Below are 25278 nucleotides of genomic sequence, written 5' to 3'. Positions count from 1 at the left end.
ATTTTGAACGGTTGGTAGGATGCATTGCGAAAGTTGTTATAATTTAAAGGTAGTGGGGTCGGATTTACTGGCGCATTAGGCCATATGGCGCATTAGGCCATACACTACGTTATAGAAAGAACATACTATATTTATATTCTTAGTTTTTCTTAAGCCGAAGTGAGCGTGCAAGGCGCCCTAGCCTCCCGCGAAATCCACCCACAGCTGCCGCAGACCCCTGATCTTTGCACTGCTTCTCGTTCCCTTGTCCCCTATCAATAGCACGAACAAGGTCATGAAAAGCCTTGTCAATATTATACCCCTCCTTAGCAGACGTCTCAACAAAACCACAACCCAGACTCTTCGCAAGCTCAACGCCTTCATTGACTGAGACCTCTCTGTCAGCACTCCGATCCGATTTATTCCCCACCAAACCAATCTGGATCGGCCTCACCCTCGCTTCCCCTACCACCTCACCACCCCCTCCATCCTCCCCCATCTCAGCCGGAACCCCAAGCATCTCATCCCTCAGCGCAGTAACCCTCACGAAGCTCTCCCGCGACGTAATCGAGTACACCAGCAGCGCAGCATCCGCATGACGGATCTGGTGCTCCCATCCCGCGCGCAAGTACTGCTCCATCTCGGCGTCGGTGGGGGTGATAGTATCTGAGACGTCGAGGAAGGCGACGCGGTCGTCGAGGACGATTTGTTTCCTGTAGTTGGTCCATATTAGGCCGTCGTGGTCTTCGATGAAGGTGTTTAGGATGAACTTGGGAGGAGAGGTTAGCTTTGGTGGTGCAGGGTCATGGGAGGATCTGGTGATACGTACCTGGTCGATTATTTTTGTTTTGCCAACACCTTTCTCGCCGACTACTATGATTTTAGATACTTTGGGAATCGTCCTCAAGCTTAATCCCGCCATATTGCCTTTCTTTGGTTAAGGCCAAACTAGGGAGCCGTGTAATTACTCTATATTTCTTTCGGACTAATCGTGGAAGCCCTTATTAAATATTTCGTGCCAACAAATACACCATTGCTAATGTGATAATAGACTTATGGCTACAAATCACTATAATGGGCTGGCAAAATTGTCGGTCCCAAGCGAGTGGTGTGAGGCATAATAAGAAATCATTTGTGGCTGGCACTTTGCTGCGCCTCATGCTGCGCATTTCCATTTTGAGAATATGCGAACTCACGCTGTTGTTGTCTCCAAAGAAATCGCCAACATTTCCTATTTTCTCCTTCAAACTCTAAACCTGAAATTATCTTCATGCATTGCTTACCATCGAATCAGCGGGAATAATGACACCCCCCAGCCTCGACAATCTAGTCGTGGATACAGTAGCTACTGCCACCTCCAAAGTCACACCCAGCGATCTCGCCTCCAATATCGCCCACAGCCGTGATGTCTGCTTCCCAGACGTATTAGCCACGGCAAACATGCTTTCCCTAATGGAAATAGCCAGTGCCCGAGTTCTCACGCCACACCTTTCAGGCGCGCAGACATCTGTAGCAACGCGATCCGATATCGCTCATTTAGCTGCGACGCCTCTTGGTGCTCAGGTGACAGCAACTGCGCGCTTTCTGGGGCTAGAGGGCACGCTCTATAAGTTTGAAGCAATTGCTTCTGATCCCGGAGGGGAGATTGGCAGGGCGCATATGTGGCGGGCGGTGGTCTTTAAAGAACGGGTTGAGAATAGTGCGTCTCAGCGGCAGCCGCAGCATGTGAATCCAGATGAAAAGAAGTCGGAACGGAAGTACATACGCGTGCAACTGAGGTCTAATGCAGCTACCGGAGTTCCTGCGCCGAGGATACCTTGGAGGCACGGCGGCGAGGAAGACATCCATCGTGTAGTAGAAGAAGGTCCTGATGAACTGGCCGAGCGCTGGCTTGAGGGCGGTGCGGATCTTACCGCTCTGGATATCTTCGGTTGGACAGCCCTCCATGTCACTGCGAGATATCGAAATGTCAAAATACCTCGACTAATGCTTAAGGGCGGTGCCGATGCCAACGCAGTCACTGCCTGTGGGATGACGGTGCTATTCATCGCTGTGGCTAGTGGGAAAGCTGATACAGTGAAGTTATTATTGGAGAATGGCGCCGACCCGAAGGGTGTTTATGAATCTCGCAATACGTTATTGCACACAGCTGTCGAAAATATAGGGGATGAGGTGCTGAGCGTTTTACTCGAAAGGCGACTGGAGCCCAATGCGCAAAATAGCGATATGTGGACCCCTCTTCATGTTGCCGTGAAGAACCGCTCAACAAACAAAGTGAGATTACTACTTAGGCACGGAGCGGATCCAAATATATCAGAGGATGAATCCTGGACAAGCCTTCACCTAGCTGTGGATTCCGGGGATGAAGGAATCGTCAAGATCTTGCTTGAAAACGGAGCGGATCCTAAAAGTGAGAATATACGCGGGGACACGCCGATGAAGCTAGCAGTACGAATTGGGAATGAGCGCATGGTGAAGACTTTGCTTGAAAAGGGCGTCGATCCTTCCCTGGGGTATGGAAGGTGCACAGCTGTAGAATGGTTGAAGGGGCACCCAGTCACTGGTCTATCACCTCCTACTCGCGCCTGAGTCCGTAACAAGCCCACCGATCTCTAGAGCAGTGTTAATAAATCTAATAATTAACAGTCCCTGCGAAGCCTTTTGGGATGTATGAGTATTCCAATACCTTATCCATCGTGGGTGGTGCCATCTTTGTATTTTGTGGTCTTATAATTAATTTAGGGGCCCAAGTGCATATATAATATGAGACAATCACCTCATCAATCTTGCAACCAACATCAACGTCATCACCCATTGCCACGCTTACAATCACATCGATCAGAATGGAGTTTTCAGCATCTCGAATCAAAGACTGGCTACAGACATGCGATCGTGATCACGAGGGATGTTATGACTTGCCAGACAACAATCCTCTGGTAGTTAGTGCCTCTATCCCCTAATATCTACCTATCATTTTCTAATATCTGATTTCAAGAGAGGAGAAATAACTTTCCAATTTCGCGAGGAAGTACAGTCAAATTTTAGACTAATTGATGTTGAGTTGGAATGTGTCAAAGATGCTCGCCTTGGTGACAGATATATTGCGCTGAGCTATGTCTGTAATCTGCCGTCTATGTTCACGCTGAGGAATGACAACGCCGAGCTGCTATATGTAGAAGGGTATCTAGAGAGAGTTCGACCGGACCTCCCAAAGACTATCAATGATGCCATTGACCTCGTGCAAGCTATCGGCGAGAGATATCTCTGGGTTGATTCCCTGTGCCTCATAAACGACAACGAAGGCGATATTGCTCTCGGCATTAGATTGATGAACTCTGTTTTTCAAGGCTCATACTTTAACATTATAGCCGCTTCGGGAACCGATGCGAATGCCGGCCTCTGGGGACTTGGGTTAGATACTAAAGAACTGATGGTACCACAGAGTTTCGAGGTTGGAATCGACTTAAAAACGAGGCTGTCGAAATCGGAGTATAGCAAACGGGCCTGGACTCTACAAGAACTTACCCTGTCCCAAAGAGCCCTCATCTTCGTCGACAATCGACTCTTCTTCCGTTGCCAGGCGGCGAGCTGGGATGAAACATCTTCGACAGACAAACTGCCCAGTTTAGTCGAGTGCGGCACCAACGAGCCACGCATCTGCGGTCTTCCCGGTCCGTCAGATGGCGCATTACCATCCCTAGCGGCATACGTAGAACTTTTCGAGGAGTATTCCCGCCGAGAGCTGCGTTACGATGGCGATGCAATACGTGCCTTTTATGGACTTCTTCAGACCCTGTTCGGGGGGATGGAAACCCCTTCCGCGGAAGGCCTTCCCGCATTCTATATCAACGCGTTCATGTTGTTCACGTCACCTGGTAGCAACCTTCGCCGCCGACATGAGTTTGCGAGTTTTTCGTGGGCGGGCTGGGCAGGAGAACTCAAGTGGCCGCGAGAGAATCTGATCTGCTACGACGGAGATGGGCGGCGAACACAAGGTATGTCTAACATCTTTAGGTGGCTAAAACGTAATGAAATCGCGGAGTGGAATCTGTTTCAAACGCCCATCGATCAAGGAAAACTCCTTCAGCTTGGGTATCCGCGTGGTAGGCTCCAAGGACGGAATTCTCATCTGCTCGAACTTTTAAGAGAATTCCCGCATGTCTTCGACAGTGAGACTGTGGAAGTTTGGAGGAGGCATAGAGACATCTCTACCTGTAGTAGCTTTCCTATACCTTCTTGGGACGAAGAAATCTCGAGAATAGAAAACCCGCCAGCAGCCAGCGGAACCTCTAAATCATGCTTCAGTAAATGGCACATGCACGCCGTTAACTCTCAGGCTGAGTTCAACCGGCTCGCAACTAAGCTGGATTTGGGACCACTCGAACTTGGCTATACATTTCGTAGCTGGATTGCATACCACGGATGTCGTAAGTCCTCGCGCCCCCCCCCCTTAATATTCTACCGTTTATCTTGCATGAAGCAACTGACGCGTTGGCGGAAGATCTTCGCAAATTGCGAGACATGGCCAACCTTGAATATACGAAAGACATCAGATTCCTGGGCAGAGATTGGCCTGTCGCCCTGCGCCCCAACACTGCCATATCAGAATACCAAAAGCTACTGCAAGGAAACGATCGTCGAGTCACGACTTGGGAAAGAACAATTGAATTTATATTGCAAGATCGCAATGAACCCCAGGACACCCCACTGCCCGTGCCACCGTGAGTCCTCCACACCTCAATCTTAAATCTCCAACACCAACACAACTTCCCTAGCAAATTTCCGGACTATGACGTCTTACTGTCGTGGACCATCTGCCTCCGCCTCACCCTCGCCGCGCCCAAGCCAGCAAGAAATGCCCCCCATCCCCTCCTCTCAGTTTCAGGAACCGTAGTCGGCTCCTTGCACCCCGACAACACCTCCCTCCTTTCACCCACCTCCTGCGAAATCGAACTCATAGTCCTCTCGCGCTGCCAAACCCCCATTTACGGCTCCGCACTCTTGGGAATCGAGAAAGAGCGCATGCCCACCCCAGGGCAGCCATGGAATCTTCTATAGGTCATGCATGTCGAGTGGAGGGATGGGATTGCAGAGCGGCGGGGGATTGGGCAGGTGCTTGTTAGAGGCGCGTTCGAGGGGGCGGCAGGCGCGACACCGGATGTGAAATTGGTAGTTCTTAAGTGAAGGCTTTTCTTATACTAATACTGTTTCTTCATTAATTACTAAATATAAGCATGTAAATATAATATATATATTAACGTACATGCATAGCGAATGATACAACATAGCGAATGACACAGAATATCGCGACTACACAACAAGAATTGCAATAAACCCACCACAACATAAGGAATCAACTAAAACTACTCAGAGCCCTCTTCCTTAGACGTGTCTGTTACAATCTGACAAGTGCGTGCATTGTGTCCTGTCCCACCACACTTTCCATAGCGACGTGCACGGGTTTCTTCCCTTGGCTTGCGACCACCACTTGCCCTTATCTCCTGCTCTACTTGCTGCGCAACGTCCCTCTCGTCCTATAGATCCTACGCTTCCTGTTGACTAAGTGATCCTCCTTGCCGTAGGCGTGTTTTTTTTGCCCTCCGGCGCTTGCTTAGTACTTCATTTGCCTGTCGTAGGTTTTGGTTCTCTACCTTTAACAATGCTAATTGATGCATTATTTGCGATGCGCCCTTTGTAAACTAGTCAACAGCTGCATAGATTGAGGTTAGAGAGCTATTTTAATAGCGTGAAATCCGAGTTTTAATAAATGTAGACTATAACATAGCTTTAATTGGGTTGTTTAGCGTCTAGGAAACCTAAGGTTGAGCAGTACCTAGGCGGGAGCTTAGAGGTGTTAGTGTCTTTAACTTAAGATTAAGTGTAGAGATTACTCTATTTGGGTCGAATAGAAGAAGTCTAGTACCTTGGAAGCCTCCTTAAATGTTGCTTTCTGTTATTATAATGTTAAATGTAGCGTGGAAGGTAGGAAAGAAGTCGTCCTTAGTAATATGAGAAATATGAGCTTGTATCATATCTTTAATTTGCCGACTATAAGCCTTTTTTAAAGGGCTAAAACAGCTAATATCAAGCGGTTAGAGTATATAGGAAGAATGAGTAGGCATGTAGAGAGTTATAATGTTGTGTTCCTTGCAGTACTCCTCAAACTCATCTAAATGGTAGCTCTCATGACCATTAAGGACTAAGAGGCGATAACTACCAACACTTTAGGGCTTTGTATGCTTCTTAAAATGCCAAATCCAATCTATGCCTCTCTCGTTTGTAGTCTAGCCATTTTCTGTAACAGCAATTACCTAATCGCTTAGAAATCTACTATTCTTATACTAAGATGTAAGGTGGTTTTTACTAGTAACAATGATGAATGGCGGTACTGCCTAGCCTTAAGAACTAACGCCTTAGATTACTGTAACCCATTCCTGATTGCTAGGCTGCACCTTCTTTGCTTGTGCACGCCTATCTGAGCTTGTTATAACTATAGTAGTTGAGATAACGCCTATTATAAACCTAGTCTCATCAAAGTTGTAGATATCTACATCGTTGATTCTATACTTTGCAATTGTGTTCTGTACAAGCTTAAACTAACCACGGATAACTTCTAGGTCCTTACACTTAGCCCTCTAGTAGTCGTATTTGCGCTAGAAGCGTGTCTGGAGCTCTGTATGGCGCTTCACAAAGTTTAAAGCCTAACGCGACCTGACGCGTGGCGCGTCGCGTGTTGCAAGTAGTCGATTTGCCATATCTTCAACAATAGACATCTGTGGAGGAAATCCTTTGGTAGCTAGGTTGAGTATATATTGAACAATTACTGATTCCTCTAAATCAGTTAGTTTCCGTGAATTGGCTGGAATGTCGCGTCGTGATGGCATGCTATGCTTACAGCGACTAATCTTCTAGTGGTCGGTAGGATAGATCTTAGCAGCAGCTCGAGCACTTAGCTTTGGATTATTCTTCATTGCCTGAAGGGCTATTACAATTTGGCTTTCGTCATTTTGTTGGGGCATCTTCTGTTGTGGAGGAATTTAGTGTTTAGTAGACGGCATGTGTGGTCGCGATATTCTGTATCATTCGCTATGTTGTATCATTCGCTATGCATGTACGTTATTCTAATTATTAAAATTAGTATAGTTATAACTATGCTAAATTAATAAGACTGAGTTTGAACGACGTCGGTAGTGCCAACATAGGCAACGAAATTGTAATGGATACCAGGTTGCATCGACGGTTCATACATTCCTGGGCTAACGTAGGCTCTTCTGAAATTTGGCTTAATGTAGTTGAATGTTGTCATCGCCGATGACCTGTCTGGTGCCATAATTATAACCTTAGTAACACGGCGGCCACGTAGTCCTTCTTGACGTTTTGCTTCAGCACAACCTTCAAGCGTAACCTCCCTCCAGAAGTTAAAGCTAACATGGGCAGCTACTATACACTCGGTTGTAGTGAAAAAGTGGATAGAAATGCAGCCATTTACACCCTCATTTACAGCATTCCTCCCAGCAGGGATAGAATCAGCCTCATCCATCGCAACATAGTAGTCATTTAGGTGACGCTGGAACCACGCTACATTTAACCGTGTATAATCACTTGGGATCGGCTTTCCATCTTGAGGGTATGCGAGCGTATCGCTATTATGCTTTACGATGTCGGTTTCGATGTCGGTGTTGCTAACAATAGTATGTTGGTAAATTATTTAGTAAATAAAAATGAGAATTACTTACTTGCTCGAGTCTTGAAGTGCATATGCAAGACTAGTGACGCTCAATAGAGCTGCGGCGATCAACTTCGTGAAACGCATGGTGTCAAGTTGCTGGTAGAGATAAAAAGGAAACATCGATTACGGGGATATCTAAGACTTTTAATAATTTACAATCGTAATATTTTATCACCTGTTATTTACGAGGCGGACAGTTCATTCATAGTGGCACGGTTTCACATTAGTTATGGCATGTTACTACGTACAATTTTATTTAGTCTATCAGTCCCTATTATCCTACTATATACAAAAAAAGTACGATCCTACGGAGAGCTAAAGTGATATATAAAAATAACCTACATAATTCAATATAAATTCCTAGTAATACCTAAAACGCCGTGCGTCATGCTAACTCCACCATGCACCCTATAGCTTCCCAATGCCATTAAGCCTCAGATAAACATCACATCCCCACCCATACAAGCTCTGCACCGCAATCCCACCCCCAAAATACTCCGCATAAGTCCTACTAAGCGGTAACCCATACCCCAGTCCCGCAATACTGCTATTCACACCTCCCCCCGCCGCAATCGCATTTCAGCCATTTCGTATAATTTAGGTGGCACTTCGGTCATTTATCGAACTTTATAAGCCAGGTGAAAAATAGCCTGGAGATATATTCTCATCGATCAAGTTCTTATCCTAATGCTCTAGAACCATTTTCGCTAGGCCCAGAATCTTCGTTCTCGGGCTCAGTAATTCCAAAAAACTGATATTTACTTCGAATATCTTGAACAGCCAACTCCTGAATTCCGCTGCAATCATGCTATCTATGCCGTAGGTCATAGCTGCCTTCCGCGGGTCGATAGACCCGGAAGCAAGATAACACAGGCTTTCTAGTTTCGTGCACATAGATCGTATGACGATTTCTTCTCTCTCTTCCGGACCTGAGTCCTTCAGGCTATCTAGAACACTCATTTCCTGTGTTTTAAGTACTTTGTTTCGTGTCACATCTTCCACGGCGGTGAGTACTCTGGCGAATCTCGCATCAAAGTGCCATACAACCTGGCTGCCAATACGTTTTTGATGAAGTTTATGCAGCTGCTGAGGCTCCATTCCCGTTATTAGATGCGCACCAGCGAAAGGGTCACAATCTTGAGGAATCTTTGGGCTAGCTAGAGCTAGCTCGAATAGCCTTAGAAATTCGTACTCTGTTGTACTTGAAAGTCCAATGCGCTGAAGCGCTGTCTGTACCAAGGCCGGATCCGCCACAGACCCAACCTCCAACACCGGTCCAAAAGAGATAGTTTGACCAGGAAGACCTTTGGATCTTCTGTGCCTAGCGAACGAATCTTGGAATGCGTTTGCGGCGACATAGAGGCCTGATCTCGCAGCGCCAACCGTTGCAACAATCGAGGAGGTCATAACAAAGAAGTCTAGTGGGCATTGAAGAGTCACTTCGTGTAGATTGATAGCGCCTTGTACCTTGTGGTTGAACATATGTTGCAGCTGATCTTGTGTCGCACTTTCGAATGCAGCATTCTAACATTGTCAGCGGCTATCAAGACTGCTATTATTTGAAAAACCAAAACTTACATCTTCTCCCACTGTACCATGAACAACACCTTTGACGGTGCTTCTTTGCATAATTTCCTCGACAGCAGTCACCAATGCTTCTTTATCACTCACGCTGCAAGTCACTATATCCGTTTTAACGCCCATCATGTGTAGCTCTTGAATGGCATCCATGGCTTCAGGCTTGGTACCACCGGTTTTGGACACGAAGACCAGGTGTCTCGCACCTCGCTCAGCCATCCACGTACTGATACTCGTCCCAAGGCCACCTAGTCCTCCGGCGATAATATAGGCCGCTTTGGGGTCAAGGGTTACAGGTATTGCAAATACTGCCCCAAGTGATTCGAGGGTTGGGTACTTGGTAATGGCCTGTTCGTTCGCTATCTCAGTGTACCAGGCATTTAGGCACTCTTCCGGCTCTAAACGACCTATTTTAACAGTGCCGTTGTCGAGTACATACTCATGGTCGTAGGGTTCGCCAGGGTTCACATTCTGGAGATGGTATTCTCTCTCGATAACGATCATAGCTACTGAACCAAGGCTCGAGCAGAAAGATTTTTCCAGACCCAAGGAGGCGATCTTGACATGAGGAAGCTCTGTAACAAGCGACCTCAATAGGCCGACACTGACTCCCGACTCAGGCCTGAATCCTTCAATCGGGTTACCAGCATATACCCAAAGGATCGAAAGCGCCTGAGAGATGAAGTCTCTCATGCCTTTAAATTCCTGTTGTGATATTTTGAAGAAGGCGTTGCTTGAGATATCTACCAGCGAGATAATCCTTGAGTGTGGAGAAATCATCGTCGGTGCCTCACTTAGTCTTATATATATAGGCTGTGCGCCACCCATGAGTGCTTTCTCTATTTCTCGACCAAGGGGGTGGATGAAGTCTTTATATATCAAATATATGACAGGGCTTCGGCTAGGCTGCATCGTGATAGCTGACTTAGTTTCCGTGGCCGTTGCTACAATGACAGAGGTTAAGGTATACGGCTGTTCGTGATCATCAAGGCTGATGTCAATACCAGAGAAGCCAGAAGCGGTAAGAAGCTGCTGCCAGCCGTTGCTATTGATGAAGGGACTGTCAAGCCGTCCATCATTGTGACCATTCCAGTAACCAGGAAGGGTCCCTAGCACGATGCCAGCACCGAGCCAGACACGAGTTAGCTCCAGCATCACAAGCTTACCTCCAGGTTTGAGAAGTTTTCGCGCATGATGAACCGATTTGAGTATGGAACGTGTGGTGTGCAGGACCTGAGAAGCAATGACTAAGTCGAAAGTTGATTCGTACCCTTGATCCTTTAGATCAAGTTCCAAGTCTAGCGTCTTATATATCATACCCTTGTGATCAGAAAATTCGTTCTCAACTGCTGATAAAAAGCCGTTGCTAACGTCTGTAAAGGTATAACTGTGGTACTTCTTGAAGGTCGGTGCGCCTAAAGCCTTAAGGACTTCACGTGTAGCGCCCCCAGTTCCACCGCCGACTTCGATGATATGCATGCGTGGGTTTTTATGTGCTAGACTGTCAATAACACTGATAAGCTGAGGGTAAGCCCTTGTAATCGAATAGCCTGAGGTGTACAACTCCGCAAGCAGATTATTCTCGAGGGCAACTTGCAGACCACTAGTTGTGCCAGCCAAAATCGCGGGTAGATTGTGAAAAATGGCAGAGATCAACTTTGCTTCGATCATATTCTCAAGCGCAGAATTGAGATAATTAATTCTCTCTCTCCTTTTCGCGGCGCTAGCTGCAAGTGCTTCAAAGCCATATGGTATCTTGCCATCTTCCGCATATTCAACCGTGCGCTGAATCCAATCGAGGAACCTCTGTAGTTCATCACATCGTTTATCCTGGTACTCGTGTTTCTGCTGCTTGTAGATACCAACCACTGAATATATGGCGAGCTCTTCGAGCTTGTCGAACTTGTCGCCTACCTCGTTCGCCTTCGAAGGCGCTGGATATTTGGCGCGCATTGCTTCATTGGTCATAGCAGTCACATCCGGCTTCCAGACAAGCTTAAGGAAAGGGTTATATGCCGGCTCTAGCATCCCTTCTAGCGCATCATGGCGATTCAGCTCAATCCCCTTGACCTCAACTAGCGGCATGCCAAACTCCGACGAAAGCTGGGCCGTTGCCGTCAAGCGGAGATTGTCCATGGTGCCTTTGGCGAATACCTTTCCGTTGAGCGAATGTGGGCTTATCTTAGAAGCTTTCCAGATGGTGCATTCTTTGATTATGCTTGGCGTGAAGGGCGCGCGAATTTTCTCCGTCTGCCCAGAATGGCCTGCTATTATACCAAGCATAAATACGGAGTCCAGCGTCGCAGGATGGATCACATATCGCGATTCCTGGCTTTCGTCTTCTGTTGGCCTCATGTTCACTATCGCGCTAGCACTGTCATTGCCGTCTCGGGCTCTTAAGCCTGAAAGCGATTGAAACGAAGGTCCACGTGCCGCTCCAAGTTCCGTGAGTCGCTCATACCACCGCTCTATATCAATGTGTCTTAGTGACTTGATGCTAGTGATCGATTCACCAAATGGCCTTCTTTCAGGTTCAATCTCGATGCTACCGGAGCAAATGTCGACCCATTCGCCTCCATCCGCAGGAACTGAACTAACATTGAATTCGAACCACTTTCTCTCTCCTCTATCTTTCGCTGGTTGCCTTGTCCGCAAATCGAATACCGTCTCAATGCCAAAATCGTTATCTGGGATTTGCAACAGTCCTTTAATCTCAATGTCTTTGAGCGAGAAGCCCGCGGTCTCTGTTTGATCTTTGTCCTCGTCACAGATCTGAGTGACCGCCTCGATGGCCATTGCTAAATACGACCCTGAGCTCAGCACCGTCTGACCATGAATTTGCAGGTCTCTAAGCCAAGACAAGTCTTTTGCCTTAAGAATGTTCCTCCACGCTGGTCGGAATTTTGAGCATCCCTGAATCCTAGCTCCAAGAATATCGTGTCGTAGGTGCTTCCTAAATCGCCACTCTTTATTCAATCTATTTTCGTAATAGATATTTGGACCGTAGTTGAAGCAATACGTCGGTAGGTCTACGCAACAGCTTCCTCGTGCGAGAGCCCATTGCTGTCCTTCGAAGATGTCCACCGCATTCACTCTTGCAAGGTCAATGGGTGCATTGCGCAAGAACAGATTACCAGCAAGCCTCAACATGTCTTCTAGATTGTCTGATGCGCGAGAGATACTGCTGAGCGAAGGTCCAAGCTTGTCTCCAATTTTTGCTCGAATCTGCTTTAACGGGCCGTTGAGAGCCGGGTGTGGACCTAGCTCAACCAATATCGATCCATGGAGTGATGCAATCTCTGAGATGTTTTCAATAGCTTGCATAAACTGCACAGGTGACTCAAGATTTTTTCGCCAGTATGACGGACCGCATACTTGCGTGGTCATGTCCTTACTCGGAGTGACTGATGATACCCATAGTGTTCGATGGCGGTTCAAACTTTCCCTCTCTAAATTGATATCGCTAGCAATGTCACTGAGTCCTTTAGTAGCTAGATCCTCATACACCTGGCCCAATTCCGCCATATGGTGTGAGTGGTAAGCATTGTTGCTTGTTTTCAGCACTCTATTAAACACTTTGTCAACTTCGAGCCTCTCCGAAGCCAGGTCAATTGCATCCGCATCTCCAGAGAGCGTGGTACTTGAAGGAGAGTTATAACAGGCGATCACCACTCGCCCTTCCATATCATGCAGGTATGGCTGAACCTCATCAGGCCCAAGTCCAACGGCTAGCATGCGGCCAACCTTCTGGCTCATCTCAACGGCTTTGCCGCGATAGTATGCCAAAGCTATGGCTTCGGCAGCCGTTAGATGCCCACTCGCATACGCTGCCGCTATCTCGCCAGAGGAATGACCGACCGAAACAACCGGACTCACGCGCCACGATCTGAGCAAGTCAACCAAGGCAATTTGTATAGACGTGCAGAGCGCCTGCGAGAATTGAGTTTTGTGGACGCTGCTACTAGCATAGGGCTCCATAAGCACCTCCTCAATGGTCCAACCGGGCCCGTCTCTTAATTTGTGAAGGACATTATTTTGATAGCGAATCGATGATCGAAAAGCTTCGTATTCTTTGTACAATCCGAGCCCCATGCCAGGCCACTGAGCGCCTTGTCCAGTAAACACGAAGCCTACTTGTTGGTCTCTCAAGTCTGAAGAGCCGGTAACCACCTCATCTTTGTGAATGTGACTATCTTCAAGGCCGATCACGGCGAATGCACGCTGGGCGAATCTCGACCTGCGAGCCGATAATGTATATACTAGGTCCGAAAGGTTGTAGTTTTGCAGAATGGAGCTGACTGCAGCAAGATTGTCTTCAAGAGACTTGTCATCAAAAGCGGAGAATGGCAAAAGTACCTTTTTTCTCGTGCTACAGGATTGTTGATGGATCAGCTTGCCATCTGGCCTCATTGGACTCTCTTCGTTGACTTTGTCCAATCCATTAGGTACTGTGGTTTTGTCTCTGTGATAGGATCTGTTGCCATTTTCTCCGTTGCTGGTGGCTATAGGGGTCGCAGTACCCGTCAAGTTCGTTGATCGTCTCCTCACGCTCGACTTATATCCATGGACAACAGACGATACGTGTTCTATTATGCAGTGTGCGTTTGCGCCTCCAAAGCCAAATGAGTTTACGCTTGCTCTCCGTATTGGCTTATCGGCAGGCCATTTTGTAGCCTCAGTAACGACTTCGACTCTGGCACCTTTGAAGTCGATATTGGGATTCGGGTTTATTAACCCAATCGTTGGCGGAATGATCCCATTCTCGACCGCAAGTACCGCTTTCATTAGACCAGCAATACCGCTAGCAGCTTCAGCATGGCCAAGGTTGGGTTTTATCGAGCCTATTAACAAAGGATTTTCTTCCTTCCTCCCAGACCCGAACACGCGTCCTATTGCGCTAACTTCCAAGGGATCGCCAACCTGCGTACCGGTTCCGTGGCATTCGAATAGTCCAGTGAGATCCGGATCCAGGCCACCAGCATTTTTGTAAGCACTTCTAATTACTGCTTCCTGTCCCTCTGGGCTGGGGTGTGCGATTCCGGCAGTTCGTCCATTGGTGTTTACTGCCGTCCCTCTAATCACAGCTCGGATGGGATCGCTGTTCTTGATCGCATCGGATAATCTTTTGATGTATACAGACCCAAACCCTTCTGCTCTTGCGTAGCCGTCTGCTGCAGCATCAAATGTATGGCATTGGGAAGTTGGGGAGAGGGCACCTAACCTGGCGCAAGATATTTGTATTTCAGGCCCAAGTATTAGCTGTGTGCCAGCCACCAGAGCAGCATCGCAGTCCTTGTTGCGAAGGGCGTTCACGGCAAGATGAAGGGCATACATAGATGAGGAGCATGCAGTATCGAGAGTCATGCTGCACCACGTTAGAACTTCTTCTATGGATAAGATGCAACCTCTTTTAGTTGCATTTGCGTACCTTGGTCCTTTGAGATTGAAGACATAGTTTACACGATTACTTAAGATCGTCGGGCTCCCTCCTGTCGTTAGATATGGAAGAGTAAAGTCCGCATCCCGTAGTTGCATCATGTAGTGTTCGAATAGGATATTCCCAACATACACTCCGGTTCTTGACCCTGACAGCGACTCCAGTGTCTCTCCTCCATTCTCAAAAGCTTCATACGCTGTTTCAAGAAGCTTCCTCTGGGTTGGGTCCAAATTTATCGTCTCTAGAGGTGTAATACCAAAGAATCCATGGTCAAACTGCCGAGGATCCTCATCTATGAAATATCCTCCTTTGGTATACAGGCTTCCGGGTCTATCTTTATTGGGATGATAGAATCCATCGATATTAATTCTATCCGATGGAAAATCCGAGTATGCATTTCGTTTGCTGATAAGTAGATCCCAAAGCTTCGATGGGTCCGAAGCTCCTCCAGGCAAACGACAGCCTAGGACATGTCATCAGCAGCTGCCACTTCGCCGACATTGATGCAATCCAGGACGAGGAGCTCACCCATTCCCACAATGGCAATTGGCTCAGGACATTCTGATAACGGTGGGTCTTTGCCATAGTGCGGCGGGGCCTGGATACCAGGCTCTGTCCATGCCGTCGACATGAGTAGAATACAAGCAACGAAGCCCAGTCTTGTTCGATGCACACTGCTCTGAAAACACCACTTGGAAATGCTTGCTATTGGCGGACTGCAGATCTTGTTGTGAAAACTATATGTGCGATGGGGGTAATTCACACTGTCGGCCTTTATCTGCAAGTAATCTATGGAAAGTTTCGGCGATAGGTTTTGTCTTGGAATCCCATACGTACAGAGTTTTAATGTCTGGCCTGTTCGTAGTCAGTCACTGCAACATGAAAGACAGGCAGGTATTAATCTTAGTGATGTGACTGCTATTTGTAATTTCTTTCTGTGGTGCTGCATGCTATGAGGTCGGGGTCAAATTTTTGCTCCCACAGGCGGTCAAGTAGTAGCTGCATGTTTGCCACTACCTTGTATGGACTTTGGCCCGTCGTCAAGGTCTACCAAAGCTGCAAGATTAACCGAATTGCAACCTTCACCGCTAGGGGCTATCATTCACGTACTTCCTTGGATACACTCTTGTGTATAAAAGTGTACTGTCTCCTCTGCACGGAGATTCAGCCTAAAAGTAATGAGATTTTATTTAATTAAGTAATAGATCAAATTGGGGGCTTCATGCACTTTCCTAGGTTAATTAGATTAGTTAGCTCTCCTAAGTAATAGCACGCATACGGTAACAACGCTTTGCTAGCAGGTACTATCCCCGTATGCATATTTTACTGGGGTACACAGCCTATTGTTGCTTACCTCGTTGGACGAAGCGTATTGCAGGACAACCTATTATTTTCATCATTTGCAGTTGAACATGTACCCCCCTAGAATTACTTTTCGTGCCGAAAATGATAATGTAAAGATTTAAGCTGCACAGCATATTCATAGAGATTTTCTGCTAAACTATCCCTTTTGGGAATACCTCGGAATAGTTGCTTTTTCCTATATAGGTGATTGTGAGAGGCACAAAAGCTCGTGATTGTGGCCCCTAATTGCCAAGTACAACTTCTACAAGCCCAATATTAAGATTGCCATGGATTTTCTTGATCTGGGGCAGTTGTCAGCGCCAGTTCGTTCCATGGGGTGATCCATCCGGAGCAATATCTTACCTCGAATCGTGGGTCGGCCTGTTTGACTAGAGCATGGAATTGCGAAGCACTTCGCTGCTTTGCACCTAGCACCACAAACATAGCAATATCAGTCTGCCGCATGATTCGCTCTTTGTATCTCTCTTTGGAATTTAGCTCCGGCAGCACTACGTCGTTTATGAGTACTGGGGTTCCAGGCCGTTTCTCGAGTGCTGGGATAAGCGCGCGGAGGATTTTCACGCACTCACTGTCCACATAGTTATGAGAGATGTGGCGGAGGAAGAACGCCCTTGCATCGTGTATAGGCTGTGGCTCAAAGAAGTCATGTTGCATGAAAGTCACTCGGCCTTCTAGCCCATCCATCTCTTTACGTAGGGATGCTTGACGCATCATGTCCTCTGATATGTCTTGAACAATGAACTCAAGGTCCGGGAATTCCTGATACCGTGTCAATACAAGCTTAAAAATTCCGACTGAGGTAGCCAACCTTCGCCAGCATCATGGAGATAGAGCCATTGCCTCCACCAACATCAACAACTTTACCTCTGCCTAGCGATGCCCATGGGTATTCATCGCGAAGAGGGGAGATGGGACGATCTAACTTCGAAAACCCAGTCATAGCCTGTGCGAATCGAGCCCCTTTCCGCGGATTCTTGGAGTACCAGTCATAAGCAATGTCTCCATGTCTGATATTAAAAGGCGCTGACTCGTGGCTATAGTTTTTGGGCTCCTTTCTCAGTGCAAGATCAATATCTGAAGCGGCCTTGAACATGTCATCGACTCTATGTGGCAATTAGTAAACGGACAGGGGACCCATTGAGAACCTACTCCATATGTATGGCAGCCTGGATGTCGTCATCTCTGCCCAACACAGCGGATATCGAAGTGTGCTGGAACACACCAGGCTCACTCTCCACAAATATTCTTTGAGTAGCTAGTAGACGTACAGCGGAGGCCGTGATGTCTTCACCTATTCCAGCCGCCCTTGCCAGCTCCCTCGAGGTTATTGATCCTTCCAGTGGGATATTTTTGAAGAAGTTAAATTCCAGCGCAATCTGAAATGCGGCAAGATCCTGGAAGGCGAGGCCGAAAGTCCGAAGGAAAATCTTTGGTCCCTGAACGAGTAGTGATAAATCCGCAAGAGCTTCAATAAGGGGAGCCTGAATCTCTTCGAACTCGGGATCATTGGGAGTCCCGTGATATGAAGCATCGAAACTTGGCTCTGGCAGGTTCTTTTCAGAAAAATAAGCGGCGACTCTTTCAGTGAGAGTCAAAATCTCGCGAGAGAGGTTGATGATTGATATTGGTTTCAGAGCCATGTCGGCGAACTTGTAGAATCGAATAGAGATTTTTCTAAGTGTAGTATTTAAACGAACTGGCAAAAAAAGTATATAAATTTTGTTAATGCTACTCCACAACGTAGTAAAAGTCTAGGCCGTCTAGCGCTTATTCTCCTGTAACGGTTCGGGAAGTGATGCTACCCCATAACGTAGTAAAAATCCAGGCCGTCTAGCGCTTATTCTCCTGTAAGGGTTCCGGAAGTGATGCGTGGTCCCCGGGCCACAAAGCGCCGAGAATAAGCCACTCAAATGTGGGGATCCAATTGGATTGACGGTACCGTACATGGGTAATGGCAAAAGGGGACATATCAGAGTGCCAGGGGTAGAGCACAAACGTCGTGCATGCATTAGCGCCATGCCCGTTAGTTAGTACTAGTTTCCAGGTTACCCATATCATATGAGTACCTACTCTACTGTAGCGCCATGTATATTCAAACACGGGGAGGGATTTCCAAATCGTAAGTGGCTCTCGTGTACAGGTAGTATGGCCGTAGAAATCTTTGAAACTTGGCAAAGAAACATCCCACTTCTTCTACAGTAGTTCTTATCGTCGATTATATTTTGTAGTTCTCGTATTCTAACAAAGGGAGGGTATGCTGGTAACTTCCGCCTACAAGCCTTCTGTGCTGAACCCTGATGTTACAGCCGTCGCATGGAGTACCCTCTTTCGGATCACCTCTGAACTGTACCTCCGTCATAATATGATCGTGTGGCACAGTTTTGGTTCCAGAGAGCACCAAAGGCTTATGAGGGCATCCAAATCGCTAAAATTGCAGGTTCGAGATGGACGACGTAGGATCTGTGTTGTTACATTACTATCTGCGAGTACCTATTTGTAACAGATCGCATCCGCATTTTGAGCGTGTCCGCTGCCGGCCATCTCCAGCAGCTGGCAAGGGAACAGCTCGCGCGGCAGGTGTGAAGAGCAGCCAGTGCCTTCATGTGCAAACTGATTTTCAGGTTGCAGAAGCTATGCAAACGACTACTGTGATCTGCCTATTCTTGACGTAATTCACATCTAAGTGCGAGATCAATCGTAACGTCCACCCCCTTTCCGGCGGCATACTATATCACTGTATGTAGGGCTATGATTACAGGAGAACATCAAACGTAGCCTAGTGAGCAATTCCCAGACCTTTACTCGTAGTCTCATCATTATCAGACTTACTGGATGAATACTCAAGGTCCCACTTCCTGGAGACACGAATATTATTGCCAAACTCCTCAGAGATATCCCTTCGCGCATCTAAACTTGAGAGTCAGCGTGGGTTTCTTGGGGCTCGATCCGATGTTGCCTACTCCTTCGTATGTCATTGAGAGGATACTCGTCCTCAAGCCTCTCGAATTGCCGTCCCGTAGACGCAGATGAGACTAAACCAGTGCCTTTGTGACTGCTGAAGTTCTTGAAGTCACTTGTGCCTGTGGAGTTTTTTTGTGCGGTTCCCTTGAATGTGCTTCGAAATGCGGCGCTGCGGAATAATTTGGCAATCACCGGTGGGAGCACCGGCAAGCAGGCGTTGATAATACCAAGAAGGGGTTCGAGGGCAGCAAAAATGTTAAACTTGATCTGGCTAAACTGCGGATCCAATACATCGATCTCGCCAATAAACTTCAAGCGGACGGCGGTAATGCAACAGATACTGCGACGAAAGTTAGCAATGCTCCAATTCCACTGGTCGCATAGGGGACAGCAAGGAGTCTACGTACGCAGCACCGAGTCCAAAGACAGCACTAATTGCAATCTTTTTACTGAATGCCATCTGAAGATTCCATACAACAGGCATAGGCAGGAAGACCACCAGCAAGTCGAGAATTAGATCGATGGAGGCCAAAGACATATACATGGTGTGCAGGTCGCCGCAAGTACCACCTGGTGTAGTGAAGTCCCAGTTCATTGCAACGGGCCGGCAAATCAATGCTCTAACAAAGATGAACGCAACACCGGTTGTTGCGCAGATGGCGAAAACAATCCAATTTATCGTCGAAAAGACAGGTCTCTGGAAGATCTTGTCGTATAGATCGAGTACGGAAAGCTTGATGAGGGTGACCAAGGCAAGCCATAGCATATCGTCTGCAAAGGACAACTGTATCTCTGATCAGTCTCATACTCTCACGTCGCAAGCTCGTGGTCCAACATACCATGCCGAACTGAGTGATTTTTTCGGATCCATACTCTGCCTCAATATTCGTGGCGTGCAATCCGAAACCAGCTACAACAACCACTACCAAGCGAGTCAAAAGAGGACGATTCCGAGTGGAAGAGGATACCCGTACTGCTAATCTCATTGCCATATCGCGCAATCATAACGACCAAGGCGACGATGATGCTCCAGTCGTTGAACTGAAGCGCTTTTTGCTGGATCCGTCGCGACCATATTCGCCCTGCCACGGCCACAACATCAAAGAAGATGAAGATTGTCTCGACGATGATGAGTTTCGCGCCTCGAGGGTTTCCGCCGATGGAAATTATTCCCATGTTGGTCGCTATGCTGGTCGTTTTGCTGGGTGGGTCAATGAGCGCTGTGTTGTCTTCAAGTTCTCAATCCCGCGATTCCTGTCCTGCCGCTGAAGCTAGTATATTATATAGGAACGGTGTTGCCGACTTATAGAAAGGAGACTGGTATCCGCAATGAATAGAATACCATTCACAAACAACCCGTGGAAAATACTATATGTCCGTCTCCATACGGGCCATAAGCCGAGCCATAACCTGGGATAAGCTTGTTTAGTGCCAAGGACAGATTTTAGACCTAGGGGTGGCAACGAAAGATCCATTGTACAGTATGTATGGTGATTGCCGGCATGCAAAAGTAAATTTGTTCAAACGGGGGATTAGGGGATTACAAAGTATTACAATGCAGAAAAGTGTTCTAGATTAGGAATAGGTTCGGCTTGCTGATTATTCTTCCACATCCCTCCACGTCGCAAATGAACAAATAACAGAGCAAGCAGTAAGCAGCGATACCGCAACCACAAGCTACCTGTTGCAAAGGTAGTAACAGTCAGTCAGTATAGCAACAAATACCTATCTTGCTATGCTTTTGAGAGAGTTGCGCTCAGCATATGAAACTATCTCAGTATTAAGAATGAGTCTGAGTCGCTAAAACTCAAACGGCCGAAATCCTACAGCAGCGATGAAACCCAGAGAGTCCATGCAAGACATGCTAACAAAAGTTGCTGTGGCGTCTGTGGTAAGGTATGTCTGCAATCACAGTTGTAAGAAGCAAGGTAGGGATTCCCATCAGAAGCCCACAGGGCCTTCCTGATTCGCACAATACCCCTGGATCACAACCACAGTTGGCAATACCGTCCCTGTTAAAATCGGGCCTTCTGTTCGTTAGTTCACTCATACTTTCAATACGCGTATGGATGGAGTGGCCTCACAATGACCATACTGGTGTGGAAATAGACGGGTTGCGATTCTCAAAGATAGCATCCTGTTTCTACTGCAGATTTGTGGGTCAGTGAAGGCAAGATACTACCTTAATTACAGTACACTCTGTCCGAAACAAACGAGACACACGGAGAATCTTACCCAAATAACGAACACAAAGATTAGCTACTATGTAACTGCATAACAGAGAATTCCGCCGTGGAGATATTACTTCAGTATGCCCTGAGAGATCCTTGTCGTACCATACCGTACCGTACCGTACCGTACCGTACCTTGGCAACCTTCCTCAAATACTGTATAGCACCCTAAGCACATTATCTACAGTTGGCGGTCACTATATGCTGTACATGTGCGAATAGGTGTTCTAAAGCAACGGTATTTAGCCCCTCATAATCGACTCTCTTTGCTACATACATACAGCACAAGAACAGCTTCGCTGCAAGACTGCGGCGACTGTGTAGGTACCAGCAACCCAAGGGTTCCAAGACGAAGCAGCAAGATTGCCAAACTCCCATCGAAGAATATTAATTTCAAGGGGCATGGACAGCGTCTTCGAGGGCGGGACGGCTACAACCCCAATCTGCTTATACGACGCACACTGGTAAGGATTATATTTTTCGTACATGGGTTCCGTTTCGTCTTGGGTCCCCCTCCAACATCCTCCAACATCCTCCAACATCCACTTGCATGCATGCACGCACATTCGCGAACGGACCTTGTGATTTGGTTGCGGTATCGTGGTAGCTGCCTTGTAATTACTTACCATACCCTTCTTACCCAAAGGTGTACTCGGGTTTCTCCCGAGTGTTCTGATATTATACCCTGTACGAGTACAATGGCAGAGGGATAGCACAACGTACAACAGTATTGTTCCCTTGGCGGCATATGCAAGGGACGAGAGAATGTTTGCACCTCATCTTAGTCGCAATGACGTGAAGCTACAAAGTTCACCACTTTTTATTTTCATAAATGTGGGGGTTATTTCAGAATTATCAATATCTATTAGGTTAAGCACATTGAATCCTTCTTTGCTTCCGGCTAGTGTACTTGTACTGTACACACAATGCAAGAAATGCTCCATGGCATGATTCTACCCTACGCCTTGATCGGAGCGTAATAAACCAATTTGTTGTCCGGGTCATACTTCTTCTTCAAGCTCTTCAGCCTCTGGATCCTCCATTTCTCGTGGCCGTACCAGTCTTCCTCCGACTCGTCGCCGTGCGCATAGTTTACATATGCGTTGAGTGGTCCAGACTTGCCTTCCAAGGCGATTTTCCTGAGCTCCTGCCCGGCCTGAACAGCCTGGTCGTTAAGCGAAGAGTCGAAGTAGATGATCACAGGGCTGATGAGATGGTGATTAAAGCGATCCGGAAACGCGGTGGAATCGGCATCGACGGCCGACACACCCCGGGTTGAGTAGTCCTCGAAGAGGAAGAAGCTGTTAGCGAACGCGGGCTGCTGGGAAGTGATGTCGGCGAATTTATTGAAGAGTTTGCGGTTGGTGGTGAGATTATAGGTCTTGAAGCCAGTAGGGAAGCGCAGAGCACTGTACTCGCCGTGGACGCAAGCGATGCCGTCGTTGCCGTTTCCGGTTAGAGACGAGATCTGCGTATAGTCGGTTTTGACGATGGTGATATTCGCTGGACCCAGCGCCTTGTACATATCGATATAATTCTGCGCCTTTTGGGGGGTTCCCTGGTAAAGCATGTACACGCTGACCACGGGGAGCTTAGCATCAATCTCAGCTACGCGCTGGAACCAGACAAAGTCGATGTATGCGACGTCGCCCTCGCCGTTGTTAGTTATCTTATTGACCAGACCGAAGACCGCCTCGAGCTTGTCCTGCTTAAAGATGAGGTTTGCGTATGTCCAATCTCTTCCGCCATTGTTAGACACGTCATAGACCTTGTACTTGACCTCTATCACGACGCCAAAGTTGTGACCGGCGCCTTTCAGAGCCCAGAAGAGGTCACGATATTCCGAATGCTCGCTGACTGTCACGAGCTGCCCGTTCGGAAGGACCACGCGCGCCTCGATGAGCTGGTCTGCAGAGAGTCCATTACGACCTTGTAGCCAGCCATGGCCACCGCCCAGCATGGGACCAACGAGAGAAGTACACTCGCATGCACCTGTTACAGTCTGCTTGCCCTTCGCCCAAAGAGTGTCGGTGATTTTTTTAGAGAGCGTTCCGCCCCCAATACGAGCCGTCCGTCCATCGGCACTAAGGTTAATGTCGTTGAAGCTCTCCATCGAAATCTGGATGCCGAGTTTGAAGGTTCCCAGGCTGTTTATAGACCCGTGGTGGCCTGAGATAGCAAGCCATGGAAGACCGAACCAGTTTGCCAGTTGAATCTTTGGTTTCAATCAGCCTGATTCCCAAGCCCAGCTTTATGGCGTTGACTTACGGTCAGCTGCACGTCCCGTTCACACCTAGGGACTACAACAGCGATGAATGTTGGAGGGGCAAATAGCTGCCATCGCTCCGTGAGGATGTCGAATTTATCAGACCCCGAGAGATAGACCAGCGCACCCTGTGACAGCTGCGGCCCAAGTTTGTCAGTCATCTTGTTAATCCTCATCGCGGCATCTGCCGACCCCTCAAGGTTGCCAGCTGGCAGGACGGTGGCTGCTGCTGCAACGGAGCAGCTCGACAGCTGGATTGTCACGAAAGATGCCAGGCATTTCAACGAGAAGGCGAGAAACGCTTTTGACTAGGAAGCTTCCACGTCAGTACATCAAACCCTCATGCCCATTGATATAGCTCGAGGCTGCCCAGCGGCCGCCGCGACAGGGACGTGACTTCTACTTACGGACACCATCGTGAATGCACTGTGACTGTGACTGCTTGCGAGCCTCGAGCTTATTTTCCAGAGGACCTGGGATAACGTGACCGGAGGGACAAGTTCGCTAATTGACAGCAATCCCCAGAACACAAGCAGCGTCTAATGTCGTTTCACAACAATGAAGCCCCAACGCGATGTTTCTCGTCGGTAGGAAGCAACGGGACAGGCGCAAGTACTGACAACGAGACTGGGGGGCCGCAGATTTAAAAACAGAATATGAGAGTCTCGCTTCGACCAACAGCCCTCAAGGACCTCCACGCAGCGCGGTGAACGGGTAAATTCACCCGTATCAATAACAATGAGTGAGGTAAAATTCGCAACGCGGGTTAATGAAAGTACTTCCACAAAGGCACTAGCGGGCAGGGGCCAATACTTTCCCTAGTAAGTTCAGGGACCGTGCAGGGTTAGCGTGTGGGATTAGGTGGGTTCGCGGGAGGGAGGAGCCGGACGGCTTGTGGGACGGCCAGTAGTGCTACAGCACCCAAGTGAGAAACAAAAGAGAGCGAGTGTACCCGCTAAATAGTACAGTACAATTAACGGTCTAGCCAACTTTTGAATCACATCTCAACAGTGCTCTATCCGTTCCCCGTGCCGTGAGGAACAATTATTATGGATTAATTGTTAACTTTGGTTGTTGCTTGTTGGTTATGGTTGTTGATTGCGGGTTATTATTGCTAACACTACGCTGCTACAGGTACAGTTTACTCTCGTCTTTTTGTACTGTACAGTGAAGTACAGTACAGTAGCTACAGGTAAGATTAGCTGGCGTACTGTCACCCGTAAAGCAAGGGAGGGATAGAGGAACAGACAGTACACGTGGTTGCACTACATGCCCCTTTTTCGTAGTACGCCGTAGTATGTGGTAGTTCGCCGTAGTTCGTAGTTTGGTAGTATTCTCGTAGTAATGAGAGCTCACTTCTTACCTGACTTCAATTTCCACTTCCATACCCTGCTGCGTTTACGTGGTACTTGTAGTTGTGGTACTTGCAGCGGTGGCTCATAATAAGGGACTTCCAGGAACCATCAATGATCAACGCACTGATGGGGTTCGTGCCACGCAGTGCTACGAGTACGTATCTTCAGCAGAATGGGCGCAATACCCTGCACCTAACATTCAGTACGCATACTCTCATATTTTAGTACATGTACATACTAAATTACCAATTGGGGCAGTGAGCAAGATTTGTCGACGACGGTGCTGTAATCTACAGAATACAGTACCACGTTGTACTCACCTAACGTGCACTCTGCACTCTGCACTCTAGCACTCTGCACTCTGCACTCTGGCACTC

At 47.7% G+C, this 25278-nt stretch overlaps 8 protein-coding genes across 8 annotated transcripts; 2 read left to right on the top strand and 6 right to left on the bottom strand.

Moving 5' to 3' along the window:
• Positions 1-117: 117 nt before the first annotated feature.
• RAS2_2 (Ras GTPase ras2) lies at positions 118-1132 on the bottom strand. The gene is made up of 2 exons (XM_018277366.2): positions 809-1132; positions 118-748 (listed from the first exon to the last, which is right to left on the bottom strand). Exons 1-2 carry the CDS (start codon positions 899-901, stop codon positions 140-142), a joined length of 702 nt encoding a protein of 233 aa, XP_018128322.1. The 5' UTR covers positions 902-1132; the 3' UTR covers positions 118-139.
• Positions 985-3751, top strand: VE01_07935 (uncharacterized protein). Its single transcript, XM_018277365.2, has 2 exons — positions 985-2675; positions 2731-3751. Exon 1 carries the CDS (start codon positions 1282-1284, stop codon positions 2566-2568), a length of 1287 nt encoding a protein of 428 aa, XP_018128321.1. The 5' UTR covers positions 985-1281; the 3' UTR covers positions 2569-2675; positions 2731-3751.
• Positions 2823-5037, top strand: VE01_07934 (uncharacterized protein; the record flags this gene model as incomplete). The annotated part of the gene is made up of 4 exons (XM_059463918.1): positions 2823-2918; positions 2975-4406; positions 4481-4700; positions 4755-5037. 4 exons carry the CDS (start codon positions 2823-2825, stop codon positions 5035-5037), a joined length of 2031 nt encoding a protein of 676 aa, XP_059319512.1.
• A 2101-nt stretch (positions 5038-7138) lies between these two features.
• VE01_07933 (uncharacterized protein) lies at positions 7139-7792 on the bottom strand (the record flags this gene model as incomplete). Its single annotated transcript, XM_018277363.1, has 2 exons — positions 7139-7661; positions 7716-7792. 2 exons carry the CDS (start codon positions 7790-7792, stop codon positions 7139-7141), a joined length of 600 nt encoding a protein of 199 aa, XP_018128319.1.
• Positions 7793-8392: 600 nt separating this feature from the next.
• On the bottom strand, positions 8393-15594 carry VE01_07932 (Type I Iterative Polyketide synthase (PKS); the record flags this gene model as incomplete). Its single annotated transcript, XM_018277362.2, has 4 exons — positions 15252-15594; positions 14715-15186; positions 9287-14651; positions 8393-9232 (listed from the first exon to the last, which is right to left on the bottom strand). The coding sequence occupies exons 1-4, from the start codon at positions 15352-15354 to the stop codon at positions 8393-8395; spliced, it is 6780 nt and encodes a 2259-aa protein (XP_018128318.1). The 5' UTR covers positions 15355-15594.
• Positions 15595-16144: 550 nt separating this feature from the next.
• On the bottom strand, positions 16145-17818 carry VE01_07931 (uncharacterized protein). The gene is made up of 4 exons (XM_018277361.2): positions 17238-17818; positions 16897-17191; positions 16431-16847; positions 16145-16369 (listed from the first exon to the last, which is right to left on the bottom strand). Exons 1-4 carry the CDS (start codon positions 17726-17728, stop codon positions 16310-16312), a joined length of 1263 nt encoding a protein of 420 aa, XP_018128317.1. The 5' UTR covers positions 17729-17818; the 3' UTR covers positions 16145-16309.
• A 738-nt stretch (positions 17819-18556) lies between these two features.
• On the bottom strand, positions 18557-20568 carry VE01_07930 (uncharacterized protein). Its single transcript, XM_018277360.2, has 5 exons — positions 20024-20568; positions 19889-19971; positions 19457-19833; positions 19049-19389; positions 18557-18995 (listed from the first exon to the last, which is right to left on the bottom strand). The coding sequence occupies exons 1-5, from the start codon at positions 20223-20225 to the stop codon at positions 18865-18867; spliced, it is 1134 nt and encodes a 377-aa protein (XP_018128316.1). The 5' UTR covers positions 20226-20568; the 3' UTR covers positions 18557-18864.
• A 1524-nt stretch (positions 20569-22092) lies between these two features.
• Positions 22093-24322, bottom strand: VE01_07929 (uncharacterized protein). The gene is made up of 3 exons (XM_018277359.2): positions 23954-24322; positions 23549-23854; positions 22093-23495 (listed from the first exon to the last, which is right to left on the bottom strand). The coding sequence occupies exons 1-3, from the start codon at positions 23960-23962 to the stop codon at positions 22239-22241; spliced, it is 1572 nt and encodes a 523-aa protein (XP_018128359.1). The 5' UTR covers positions 23963-24322; the 3' UTR covers positions 22093-22238.
• Between the last annotated feature and the right edge of the window lie 956 nt (positions 24323-25278).

The sequence above is a fragment of the Pseudogymnoascus verrucosus genome (genome assembly GCF_001662655.1).
Source record: "Pseudogymnoascus verrucosus strain UAMH 10579 unplaced genomic scaffold scaffold_37, whole genome shotgun sequence".
Taxonomy (NCBI): Eukaryota; Fungi; Ascomycota; class Leotiomycetes; order Thelebolales; family Thelebolaceae; genus Pseudogymnoascus; species Pseudogymnoascus verrucosus.
Note: the sequence above shows the minus strand (reverse complement) of the source record. Positions and strands in the feature narration are given on the sequence as shown.

Coding starts and splice junctions, on each gene's coding strand:
- VE01_07930 (XM_018277360.2), bottom strand. CDS start 20,225: ATGGGAATAATTTCCATCGGCGGAAACCCTCGAGGCGCGAAACTCATC. Junction 19,834..19,888: donor AAATCACTCAGTTCGGCATG/GTATGTTGGACC, acceptor TCAGAGATACAG/TTGTCCTTTGCAGACGATAT. Junction 18,996..19,048: donor TCTCAATGACATACGAAGGA/GTAGGCAACATC, acceptor TCTCAAGTTTAG/ATGCGCGAAGGGATATCTCT.
- VE01_07929 (XM_018277359.2), bottom strand. Junction 23,496..23,548: donor AACGGGACGTGCAGCTGACC/GTAAGTCAACGC, acceptor TTGAAACCAAAG/ATTCAACTGGCAAACTGGTT.
- VE01_07935 (XM_018277365.2), top strand. CDS start 1,282: ATGACACCCCCCAGCCTCGACAATCTAGTCGTGGATACAGTAGCTACT.
- RAS2_2 (XM_018277366.2), bottom strand. CDS start 901: ATGGCGGGATTAAGCTTGAGGACGATTCCCAAAGTATCTAAAATCATA. Junction 749..808: donor AAACAAAAATAATCGACCAG/GTACGTATCACC, acceptor TCTCCTCCCAAG/TTCATCCTAAACACCTTCAT.
- VE01_07931 (XM_018277361.2), bottom strand. CDS start 17,728: ATGGCTCTGAAACCAATATCAATCATCAACCTCTCTCGCGAGATTTTG. Junction 16,848..16,896: donor TCTCCATGATGCTGGCGAAG/GTTGGCTACCTC, acceptor ACACGGTATCAG/GAATTCCCGGACCTTGAGTT. Junction 16,370..16,430: donor AGGCCGACCCACGATTCGAG/GTAAGATATTGC, acceptor CAACTGCCCCAG/ATCAAGAAAATCCATGGCAA.